A 12,671-nucleotide genomic window follows, 5' to 3' on the forward strand; every position below is an offset into this window, starting at 1 on the left:
ACTTTGCAGTATTTCTCTGTCACGAAGGCCTAGAATTCTGTGACAACACACCTTCTTGACAACAACACAGCTTCTAGGTTTTTATCCAGCAGCCAAGGACTTCATCAGATCAATCACTGAAAATGTTAACTTACAAGATAAGACACTTCTGTCTTATCCCTACTCCTTGTTCAGGACGTGGCTGGATGCTGCTTGCCCCTTTTATTGTGATGTACCTCATTGGAGCTGTTTGTTCGTGGTTGGACGTATTTTAATCTGCCGGTCTGGAATAATTATTCTGATTGGTTAAGATGACCGTGATGCAATATCTTCCCCTTATTTCTGGTGTTTCTAAGGTGCTAAGGTCTGATTTTTTTTTTAACCTATGCTGCACACCATTTTAGCAAATAACCAATCAGCAGTAGCCAAAACAGTAAACGATGTATGATCAAAAAATGCTCTGCTTTTTACCTTACCATGCTACCAATAAACGATTAAATTGCACGTGTACAAGCACGTGCAAATGATTACCAAAATCACATACTCAATGATGGTATCTATTACTCATTTTTTTATTTGATCACAAATGTGGCTTAACCACATAAGGATTCCCATTTTCTCTCACATGGCTAGCGGCTAATATATTGGACAAAGGCAAAATGCTGCTGATGCTGGAATCTAAACAAAAACAGAAAATGCTGTAACATCTCAGCAGGTTTGACAGCATCTTTGGAGAGAGAATAGAGCCGATATTTTTGTGATTGGCTGACCCTTCAGATGCTGTCAGACCTACTGAGGTTTTCCAGCACTTTCTGTTTTTGTTGAATATATTGGACAACTAAGTAAAAGTGAAGAAGAAACTGTAATTTTCAGTTCCAGACAGTTCCCAAAAGTATGTTTTGCCTGTAAAGTTTAGCTGGAATTTATGGTTTGCTTATGTGGAATAACATTTTTTTTTGTTATTTTCCCCATTTCCTCCTTACAGCTGAAATATCAACGAATTCTTGAACGTCTGGAGAAAGAAAATAAAGAGCTACGAAAACAGGCTCTTCAGAAAGATGACAAAGGCATTCACTTACGGAAAATGAAGGTGAACAGATGTTTTTGGTTCTGAGTGGAATTGATCAGAAATTAAAACCTTGTAACCCCTATTCCAAAAGCTTAGTTGACTTGGAATCAATTTTTCAACAGATAGTGACTACATTCTTAATCAGCTACGAAGCAAAACAAACTTGCATTTATATAGCATTTTTCACAATGTAATATGTCCCAGAACATTTTACAGCTAACCAAGTATTTTTAAGATGTAATCACTAAAAGAAATGCAGCAGCCAATTTACGTTTAGTAAGATCCCACAAGCAGCAATTAAAGGATCGGCTTAGGATCTGCACAGGTAGGCCAGTCACACAGAAAATTCTGGAAATATGCTGTAGGTTTGACAGTGCCTGGGGAGAGAAACAGTTTTGAAGAAAAATCAGTGCACCTGAAAAGTTATCTCTATGCCCTCTCCACAAATGCTGCGTATTTGCAGCATTTTCTGTTTTTACTTCGGATTTCCTGCGTCCACCATATTTAGCTTTTGTAACAATAGTTTTGGAGTCTTGCTATTTAACACTTTTTGTATTGAGTTTAGATTGCAATTAAATACAAATCTAGTTTGCTCATTATTCAGTGGACGATTGTTGGTGTGTTTGAACTGCCATGATGTGAAGGTACTAGCAGATGCTCAAGCTACAGCTAGATACTGAAAACTTAGTGTGAGGATTATCCTTTTCTGAAGTAAAGGACATTGAGGAAGATTTTGGTTCACTTCTTTGGTTTGCCATACAGCTCTTTCCTCTAGGTCTCTAAATGTGCTATTTGGGATTAGGTTAAAAATATTTCTGTATTGTTACTCTTTTTCTTCATTTGTGTTTAGTTGGTGAAATGTTGAGAGGATGACAATACATAGCAAAGCTTTCATCCTATCTTCACTTTATTTCCTCATTCTTCAAGTCACATGGGTTTTGGAGAATATTTTTATAAAGGCCAGAGAAACAGCATGGTACACTCAGTGGAAGGTAATGATGTGATGAAATAAAAGAAGCTAATTTTCATTTGGTTCCATCAGCATCCTCACTAATGACCTTTCCTGTATCAGCTCAGCCCAAGGTGCAGCTTTTCCTATTCTATAGCTGCCATTCCCCTGGCCAATATCAAAACATGTAGCCTTGGGTGCATCGTAGTTACTACTTCCACCAAAATGATATTGATCCAGTTTATTCCCGTTGAAATCATCATTGCTAGTTCCTGTAGCTGATAGCAGATGTGGAGCAACACAGTGTTCCTCTGAAGCCGATCACTTCTTCTCACATTTTGCAATACTTCCAAGTTTTATGTCATCTTGTGCCCTGGACACCTACAAGTCTAAGTTATAAATATGTATCCAAAAATTCTGTGATCCTGGTACTGATCCTGGGAAAACTAATATCTTGCTCCAATTTGCAAAACAAATCTTTACCACTTCTCTGTTTTCTTTCACTCAGTCAACCTTGTACTCATTATGACATTGTTCCTTTCATTCCATGTCTACAACTTTGCTGGAAGCCCCTTATTTGGCACCTTATGCATGACTTTTGGGAGTTCGTATATACCACATCAGCTGCATTACCCTCATCTGTTACTTCATCAAAATATTCAGTTGAGTTAGTTAAACATGATTTGTCTTTAAGAGACCTGTGCTGGTATTCCTTAATTAATCCACTGTTGCCCAGGTGTGCAGTTTGGCTGAATTCTGAGGAAAACATTCATTTATTTTGCCATGCAAACACATTGGGTAAAGGTTAAATAATATATTTTTGTAAGTATTGAGTTGCAAAGTTATTCACCGAAGTGTGTTACTCATTTTTATGATGATTTATAATGTGCTGCACTAAATTATTTTGCAAGTTAACTAGAAGAACTTTTACTGCGTTAACTGGAAGAACTTATATTTTTCTAGAAGTCCCTAATTGACTTGTATTCTGAAGTACTTGACATTCTGTCAGACTACGATTCCAACTACAATACCCAGGACCATCTCCCAAGGGTGAGCAGAAAATTGTCATTATTTCTAATTGTGTGGAGTATCCTAGAACAAATGCCTGACACTGAGAAAAGCAGCTATGCTTACAAATGGTTTTTATGTCAACTTCCACCTTTTTGATTTTAACTAGTACAAGTTACTTCTCTTCTAGGTAGTTGTAGTTGGAGACCAAAGTGCTGGGAAAACCAGTGTTCTGGAAATGATTGCTCAAGCTAGAATATTTCCTCGTGGATCTGGTGAAATGATGACTCGTGCACCTGTCAAGGTAAGGAGATAGAACTTGTTACAGTAGACCTAGAGCTTATGGAAGTAAGCACTGGAAAGTCTGTGTATTTAACCTTTGATAAATAGCATTTGTTTTGACATTTTTGTGAATTATTCTAATTCTCAAACTGATTCGTACAGCCTTAATGAACCATTGGTGGGCCATTTGCAACACCATGGTGGCACAGTGGTTAGCACTACTGCCTCAGAGCTCTAGGGACCTAAGTTCAATTCCCAGTGTAGAGTTTGCACGTTCTCCCAGTGTCTGCATGGATTTCCTTCGGGTGCTCCTGTTTCCTTCCACAGTCCAAAGATGTGTGGGTGAGATGCATTGGTCGTATTAAATTGCCCTTCAGTGTCCCGGGATGCACAGGTTAGATGAATTATTGGTGTAAGTGTGTGGGGTTTTGAGGGTATGGCCTGGGTGGGATTGTTGTCGGTGCAGACTTGATGGACTGAATGGCCTCCTTTTGCATTGTAGGCATTCTTTGAAACAGTGACAAACTGCTCCCTAACTGTTGTTGCATAATATAATGTCATGTATTAAATGGCGGAGCAGACTTGATGGGCTGAGTGGCCTAATTCTGCTCCTATGTCTTATGATCTTACTGAGTCTAACTAAACTGTTGTCTTTGATGTCAGAACCAACATTTTCTTTGATGTTAAACAACTTTTCATAAAATGGAAGACATTTCTTTGTGTTTATGTTCCTGTGATGATTTATTTCTGCAAAAATCACCCCTACTCACTAAATAATTTCTGTGTATTTGAATTCATTTAGGTGACATTGAGTGAAGGACCTCACCATATGGCGATATTTAAAGACAGCTCACGAGAATTTGACCTTACCAAAGATGAAGATGTAAGTTTTTATAGGCATTATTTACTTAACCTAATAAGATTAGTTAAGATCTAAGCTGGGTGTGTAATCACTATTAACTTGCTGAACAAGGTTCAAAACACAATTGAAGAGCAAAATAGTACAGATGCTGGAAATCCTCAATAAGCCAAACAGCATCTGCAGACAGAAAAGTGTCAGTAACGTTTTGTCAGAACAGTTCTAATATTGTGTGTTATTTCCTAGTTATGAACTCCCTTGCATAATTTGCTGTTTGAACCCTTCAAACTGATTTCTGTCCCTCCTGACAACCAGCCACACATTTATACTGGGCAGTGCTTTATTATCATTCTTTGCCTTCCTCAATCTCTCTATAGGATTTGCAATTAGCCATATTATCATCACTCAATTTCTTTCCATGGTCTAGCTTCATGGGATTGTCCAAACTTAATTCTTAACTATTCGGTCATTGTTGACACATTTCGAACAATCACTGTTTCTCCCACCTTTGCTCCAGCATTTCAGGAATTCCTTAAAAGTTCATTCTTGGCATTTTTGCCACCTTCCTTAGACAGTGCAGCACTCTCTCAGTACCGCACAGGAGTATGAGCATTAGAAATCTACATTGAAATTCCACTATGGTACTGAGGGAGTACTACACTATCAACGGTGCTGTCTTTTGGATGAGCCATTTGCCATGGTCTGTCACCTTCTCAGGTGGGTGCAAGAAAAAAATCTCATGGTGCTATTTTGAACAAAAGCAGGTGCCATGGTCAATATTTATCCCTCAATGAACATAATCAAAAAACAGGTTACCTTGTCATCCTCACATTGCTTTTTGTTGGAGCTTGCTATCTGCAAATTGGCTACTACGTTTTCTTAATTGTAAGAGTGACTACACTTCAAAAGCACTTCATTGGGTATAAAGTGCCTTGAGAAGTTCTGAGGTTATGATTTGTGCAATATAAATGCAATCCTTTTATCCTGTTACTTGGCAACATTGGTTTGGGCATGGAATCTTTTTCCACATTTATACTTTCCCTCTCTGTGACAGCTTTTGATTCCATTTGCTGTCTCTTTGCTATAACATTGCTTGTCCACTCTTAACTTCATACACCTAAACATGGGGTGGAGAAGACCTAAGCTGCTAACTTTAGCTACGTTCCTTTCTGATACTGACTGCAAGCTTGCCATCATCTCAACAGCAGTCAAAGACTGCACCAGTTGTGACTTGGGAGCAACTTAACCTTGAACTGAGTTTCTGACTTCATATTCTCTTTGTTACAAAGCCTGTCTACTCCCACCTTCAGAACATTATCTAATCCCACCTCTTAGGCTCATACTTCATATATGTCTTTGACACCTCTTGATTTCTCCAAGATTCCCCTTACTGGTTACCCATCTTCCATAAAATTCAGGTTGTCCAAAGTCACGCTGTTCAAGTCCTATCCTGTGTCAATCCTATCCTCACTAACCCAGAGCACCGTTGGTTCCTCAAACTATGTTCTTAAATTTATTTAGTGTCACTGGCATCACTGTTTCTGGAACTACTTTTAATCCGACAGCTTCCTCCCCTGAATTTCCTATTCCTTTCACTCTGACTTGTGCACCTTTCTCCTTTCATCCTACTGTTAATAATGTGCCAACTTACCAGGTTGCATTTGCTTAAACTCCTCTGGTCTCTTCGTCTCCGACTTCTATTTGAGCAAGCTTGAACTATCCCTTCTAATATCTTGCTTAGCTTCTGTGAAATTTGCTTCTTGCTCCACATGCCATTGGATGTTTCTCTATAATGAAGAAATTATCTAAATAAAAGTTGTTGTTGTCAGTGCTGTTGGTGCTACCTCCACAACCACAACCTTACAAAGTAGAGTATGGCTCATAGAAATTGTCAGTCTTGAAATTTGCCATCCTAATAGCGGCTGTTTCCACCTCTAAGCTGTTGCTCATCCATGTCAAGATTTACTGCTCGCTAGTTTCAGTTGTAAGATGAATTCCTGGAACAAACCCTGACCTCTAAATATTTGCTTTGCCTATGAGGTCACTTAATCTAATTGTTGTAATATATTGAGTAGTTATGGTTTTACAGTACCCCAAGTTATGTTTGGATTTTGAAATATGTTTTTGTTTATGCAGCTAGCAGCGTTGCGCAATGAAATTGAAATAAGAATGAGAAATAGTGTGAAGGAAGGACAAACTGTCAGTGCTGAGGTAAGAATAATTGCATGCAATTATTTGCAATCATAAAAAATGTTTGTTCAGTACTCAGTTAAAATGGAATTTGTATTGCCTACATTTTGAATGAAATACAACTGCAATGAATAAAACTGGCGAACAACTTACAGCTTCTGTTAGCAGTAATTGCTGTGGATTTGTATGGTATGTCTTATTATCAATTTTACAGTTTGTTGATTTTATTTACATGATTCATAGACCATCTCGTTAAATGTGAAGGGTCCGGGTCTGCAGCGAATGGTACTGGTCGATCTTCCTGGTGTTATCAGTGTGAGTATCAGAAAACATTATTCTATAAAGGAGACTTGATGCACCTAAAATCAACTCAGATCAGCAGAACCTTCTTATTGTGAGCTAATTCGATCTGTCAGTATTAGAAAATAATCATTATGAATAAATATTCTAACTACGTTGAAAGCCAAATAAAAAAAAGTACTTGGATCAAAGCTTTAACAAGATTTTACACTTTTTCACATGTTGTTGATTTGATAGCATGTGCACCATGATGATTCGCAATGTATCTTGTTGGAAGAGAAGTTGTCAACATTTGAAAATGGTACCTATGACCATTGCTAAAAGTGTGGGTCTTGTGTTTAGTTGGCAGCGGTTCTCCATGCCTTTGACTAATGTGCTTCATGTTATTCATATAAAAATTATCAATGGTCTATAAATATATCATTTGAACTTGCACTTGAACATATAATTGACTATAAATGTGTATGAATGAAATCTTCATTGTTATGCAGAGCTTGAACCTCGTAGGTTGATGGCAAAAATGTCTTTGGTTATCTTACTAAACTTTATGGTGCTTTTTTTCATATGTTGAAGACTGTAACATCAGGAATGGCTGCTGACACCAAGGATATAATTTTTAGCATAAGCAAGGCTTACATGCAGAACCCTAATGCCATTATCCTTTGTATCCAAGGTAAAGATTCAAAATTATTTATCTAGTAAATTGGCTGGTGAGAAACTATTAAGCTGATATACAAATGCATCATCTACTTTTTTACAATAAAGATAACTTAATCATTTTGTACTTGATTAATATTTTGTTGCAATGTAACATATTAGAACAAAGTTGCACTGACCTTATTTTCCATTTTACTTTCTAGCACCAATGTAAATTATGCATTGAGGATTTATGCACATTGTGAATTTATGGTTAAACTCGTATGCAAATTTGCATCTTTGTATATCTTATTCTGTGACTATCAGATTAAAAAAAAATGCAGCCAGCATTCTCTGCCAGCAAAAGTTAATCCTTAATTTCTGTGTTCTGATAATTGTTCTCATTGCTCTTTTTTAAATCTGTGATCTGCCTCAAGCACCACGTGGCTTGCTGTTTCATCTAAAGGATGCATTGCTGTCAATCAGCATTAATTCTTGGCCTAAAATGTGAACTGAACTTACTTGCTCACACCTTTGTGTTGGACTTGAACTTGTAGCATTTTGACCCATGAGTGAGAGTTGTAGCAGTGGAACCATATTGACAAGTGCAAATTGTTGATATCAGAATTTTACATCTTCATTTTTGCCTTGCAAAGCTAACTTAGAGCCCAATTCCAAATATTAATCCTGATTTACATATGTTGCTTACTGGAATTTAGGTAGCATTTCCACGCTATTTTTGGTCCTTTAGATGCGATAAAATATCATATGCTGAACCAAAAATATTTACAGAATTTAAAAGTTAGATCATGTTCAGCTCAGCTAATGAACTGATTTAATAGTAGTTGTAATGAGTAAGCAAATGAGTGAGTTTTAATGAAGTGGAGTGAATTTGATATTTGCTATATGACCACTCAGAACAGATTCTCAAGCATGCAAACGTATGAATTAGGAGCAGGAGTAGGTCACCTGGCCTCTCGAGCCTGCTTCATCGTTCAACAGGATCGTGGTTGATCTGAATGTAACTGCAACTGTACATTCCTGCCTACCCCCCAATAATCATTCACCCCACGTTAATCAAGAATTTATCTGGCTTTGCTTTAAAAATATTCAAGGATCCTACTTCCACTGCCTTTTGAGGAAGAAAGTTTGAGTGACTCATGACCCTCTGAGAGGAAAAGTTTCCCCTAATCTCTGTCTTAAATTAGCGACTCCTTATTTTTTAAAAGTGACTCCCTTATTCTCGATCCTCCGACAGGAGTCATTCTGCAGCCACCCTGTCAATACCTCTTAGAGTCTTAAATGTTTTGATCAAGTTGCCTCTTGTTCTTCAAAATCTAGTAGACCCAACAAAATACAAGAGATTTGAATAAGTAGTACTTTGCGTTTTAAGAATTACATATTTGTCCTTGTTGCCCTGGATTTTGTGTTCTATTTTCAGATGGTTCAGTAGATGCTGAACGCAGTATTGTAACTGACTTGGTTAGCCAGATGGACCCACAAGGCAGAAGGACCATCTTTGTGTTGACCAAAGTGGATCTAGCTGAGAAAAACCTAGCCAGTCCAAGTCGGGTAAGGGCCTTGCAACATTGGATAGTTTTAAAATATGTTTGAAACAAGCTCCTGTGGTATCTTGTTAAATATGTTAAATGATTTAGACCTTCTGAATGTGTGGCAGATAAATTCAAAATGATCCTGAATATCATTCATTCTGAAATGTTCATTGTTTAGTTGCCCTTGTAGCCTGTTCTTTTGCTGTTGTTACAGTAATCCAGTCCCAAATGCAAATCAGAGAAATACGCGGGTTAAAAATAATATTCGCACAAAGCTAGCTTACTGGAATGTATAATATGTTACAGGGAGTTTAATTTAAGCAGCCCTGATTCTCCTCTTGTCACCTGTCGATAAACAGAAAGATAATTTGGGTTTGCTTTCCCCTTTATAAGCAGTAGTGTATTTCTCAACCCTTCCTTTCTGGGTGTAATCCAAACTTATTAATAACCCACAGTAAACTTGAGAACAGATGAACTCAAAGGGTTAGTTAATTGCACACATTCAAACTCAGGAGAGGAGTGGCATTGTAGCCTCCTGTTCAGTCACACAGTAAAAGGGGGATGGAGAAAAGAAAGTTTTACAGGGAAAGAACATAGAAAAAGATTGTTTCATCTGATTCCAGAATTAAAGTCCAACAAGGTATCCCTTTGTGAGGTTTGCAGGTTGAAAATTGATGCTGTATGATTATATTTTTTGCAGGAGAGTTCACTTCGTACGAGGAGATAGGCAGGCACAGATGAATCAGTCACTGATGCTACTGACATGATAGCTCCTTTAGTTCATAGTCACAGACTAACTTAGCTTCAGCAATTTTAAGTTCTTTGTCCGGTTTTTAAAATTTTAGAAATTAGCCAAGAGAAAATCTATATGTGAGAGGTGTTGCTTCCCTTGGCAAGAGCTTCTCATTTATTATAAGCTGCTGTGTGCGTGACTCACTGGACTTCTGTCTCTAAGGATACAAGACACAAGAGTCATTGAATGTGTAGTGAGAGTAACTGTTCTTGACACCAAGGCAACATTTGACCAAATGTGGATTAAGGAACATAGTCATTGGGAATTGGTGGAGGGGGGTAGTGAATCTGTGGAACTTATTGCCACAAAGAACTGTAGAGGCTGGATCGTTAAGAATGTTCAATGCTGAGATAAACAGATTTTTAATCAGTAAGGGAATCGAGGGTTATAGGGATGAGAAGGAAAAGTGGAGATCAGAATTGTGTCAGATCAGCTATGATCTAACTGAATGGTGGATTAGACTCAATAGGCCAAATGGCCTACTTCTGATCCTATGTCTTGTGGTCTTATGGATAATAAATGCTGGCCTTGCCAGAAATGCAAAATTTCAGGAATGAGTTAATATAATCAAGAGTGACTTAGAATAAAGCAAGACTGGGATAATTTTTTTTTAAAAATCAGATACTCTTAAACAGGACAAATGCAGTAAGCATGGCCATGGCTCTAAAATCTTAAGAGTTTTGTTCAATGACATCTTGTCTATCCACCTGAAAGTAATTTTCCCAAAGCAAACCACCCTCCAGACTTGACACATCTTGCAAATTTAAAACCTATCTCTCAAAGGTGAAGTGTGCATTTACTATCCCGGCATGAGCTTCCTTGTGATTTTTTTCTCAGTCATGCACTCCTCCAATTGATTACATTCTATTTTAAGTTAATGATTATACTATATGTAATACATTATTACATCAATGTATGCAAACTGATTCCTTTAAGACACAACTTAATATTTAAGTTATCTTTGAAATTTTTATATTGCACAACTACAGATTCAACAAATTGTGGAAGGCAAGTTGTTTCCGATGAAGGCTTTGGGTTACTTTGCAGTTGTTACTGGTAGAGGTGAGCAATCCATGTCAAGTTTCCATTACATCTTTTAACAAACATCTCCAATGTTAGTTCTAAATCAGTTATGCCATTGACTTTTGTCAGAAAAACATACTGCTTAAAAGCTTTCTGAAATTAGGATATGAGTGAACATTTTCTTTTACCAAGGAATAACGTAGTTAGAATGCATTGAAATATAAATTTATATTAAAATGTTTGTATATGTTTTGTGTTTTAAACAGGCAACACCAATGAAGGTATTGATTCCATAAAGGATTATGAAGGAGAGTTCTTTCAGAATTCAAAATTGTTGAAGTAAGTTTTTTTCAATTTTTGGAATTTTGTTTTGATGGTTTGGACGACTTTGGCAAAATTTGCTTTTGGGTAAAAATGCAAATTGATGTTGAAGGTATAGCAGACACATTGCTACATGGAGGAAAAGTCGTCCTTAGTTTCAGGTATCAAAACAGTATACCTAATAATGTCATTCAGTCCTTTAAGGACGGTGATCAGGTTTGAGTGAATTTAGGTAGCATTGGGGTCTTTGGTGTGACTCAGGGCAGTCTGGAGCACAGGACGGGAAGTGAATAGATGATTGGAGAAGGGAACTTGGACTCCCCAGAGGAACCATCATCCTCACCATATTTAGAACTGAATACCAGTTGGCGAGTGAAATGTACTCTGGTGCCCTGCACTACTGTCTGGTACTCCTTGACTGTTTGATTCTCTGCCTGCACACCTTAAGCTGCGACGTGAACATCTCGAGAAAAAGAGCCATCCACGTAGCTCTCAGCGTTGCATTTGCACTGCAGGGATGCCAGCTGCCACTCAGATTCAAAGGCTGGCTTGAACTCCTGCAAATCCTTGAGATCCAGCTGCTCCAGCCTGACCACTTTCTGCACATGTGGTTGACCAGGACATCGAAGCACCCTGGTGTTCCTATATGGAATGTGATGTGCATTCCATGGGTCTGGGATGCTCTGCCATGCTTCTATTAGACTATGATGTGGAGATGCCAGCATTGAACTTGGGTGGGCACGGTAAGAAGTCTCACAACATTAGGTTAAAGTCCAACAGGTTTATTTGGTATCACAAGCTTTTGGAGTGCTGCCCCTTCATCAAGTGAGTGACTAGTTTATCAGACTAGTTTAACATCGCAGAAGTATCTAATGATTTATTAAAGACTCATTTTTAAAAATGTAGTTGTGTTGTGTTTTTACTCTTTTGCTTTATCTCAAATTGGCTACTTTGCTCCTCTGCTTTTAAGCTCCTCCCTCTACAATCTGTTATTTATTTTGCAGGCCTTAAAGGGAAAGTCCTTATCCACTTCTCACTTGTAAAATGTATGGCATATTGCATTTAAAAAGTAAACTAGTATCTATCATTTTTCTGTTGTGATAATCGTTAGAAGGTACCCAATGTCTCTAAAAAGCCATTGCATAAATGGGTGCTGAATGCTCCTCCAACAACACTCAAGAAGCTTGACACCATACAGAACATAGCAGCCTGCTTAATTTGCATTTTATTTCCTGCCTTAAACATTTAATTCTCCCAACTGCTTGCGCACAGTGGCAACAGTGCGTACCATCTACAATATGCACTGCAGCAATTCTCCAAGGCTGCTGTGACAGCAGCTTCCAGGTCAGCCACCGCCATCACCTGGAAGAGCAAGGACAGTGGTCAGGAACATCATCTGTAAGTTCTCCAAACCACATACCTTGAAACTTTCCACCATCCCCTCACTGTCACTGTGTCAAAATCCTGGAACATCCTTTCTTATTCTGAGTATACCAAAACGAGATAGATTATAAACTCAAGAACACGGTTCATCATGACTGAAGCTCAACTAGAATGTGTAATAAATATTGACCTAACCATAAATAAAAAAAAAATACAATGAGTGTAATATGGAAACTTACAGTAACTGGAATAAAATTATTTTAATGCGGTACTTCAAGAATTTATGTTACTGTCATTTCAGTTTAAATTATATTGTTTGAAAAATA

At 37.7% G+C, this 12,671-nt stretch overlaps 1 protein-coding gene across 6 annotated transcripts in view; it reads left to right on the plus strand.

Moving 5' to 3' along the window:
- opa1 (OPA1 mitochondrial dynamin like GTPase) overlaps positions 1–12,671 on the plus strand; it is a 111,737-nt gene that overhangs the window by 38,277 nt on the left and 60,789 nt on the right. For all 6 annotated transcript variants that reach the window (XM_080185653.1, XM_080185658.1, XM_080185652.1 and 3 more), the window contains 10 exons: positions 965–1,069; positions 2,961–3,047; positions 3,196–3,309; positions 4,090–4,170; positions 6,283–6,357; positions 6,580–6,651; positions 7,210–7,309; positions 8,714–8,844; positions 10,608–10,680; positions 10,908–10,980. In XM_080185653.1, coding sequence (XP_080041779.1) covers positions 965–1,069; positions 2,961–3,047; positions 3,196–3,309; positions 4,090–4,170; positions 6,283–6,357; positions 6,580–6,651; positions 7,210–7,309; positions 8,714–8,844; positions 10,608–10,680; positions 10,908–10,980 — 911 coding nt within the window. The remainder of the gene's footprint in view (positions 1–964; positions 1,070–2,960; positions 3,048–3,195; positions 3,310–4,089; positions 4,171–6,282; positions 6,358–6,579; positions 6,652–7,209; positions 7,310–8,713; positions 8,845–10,607; positions 10,681–10,907; positions 10,981–12,671) is intronic.

Source organism: Carcharhinus amblyrhynchos, chromosome 3 (assembly GCF_965287045.1).
Source record: "Carcharhinus amblyrhynchos chromosome 3, sCarAmb.v2.hapA, whole genome shotgun sequence".
Lineage (NCBI taxonomy): Eukaryota > Metazoa > Chordata > Chondrichthyes > Carcharhiniformes > Carcharhinidae > Carcharhinus > Carcharhinus amblyrhynchos.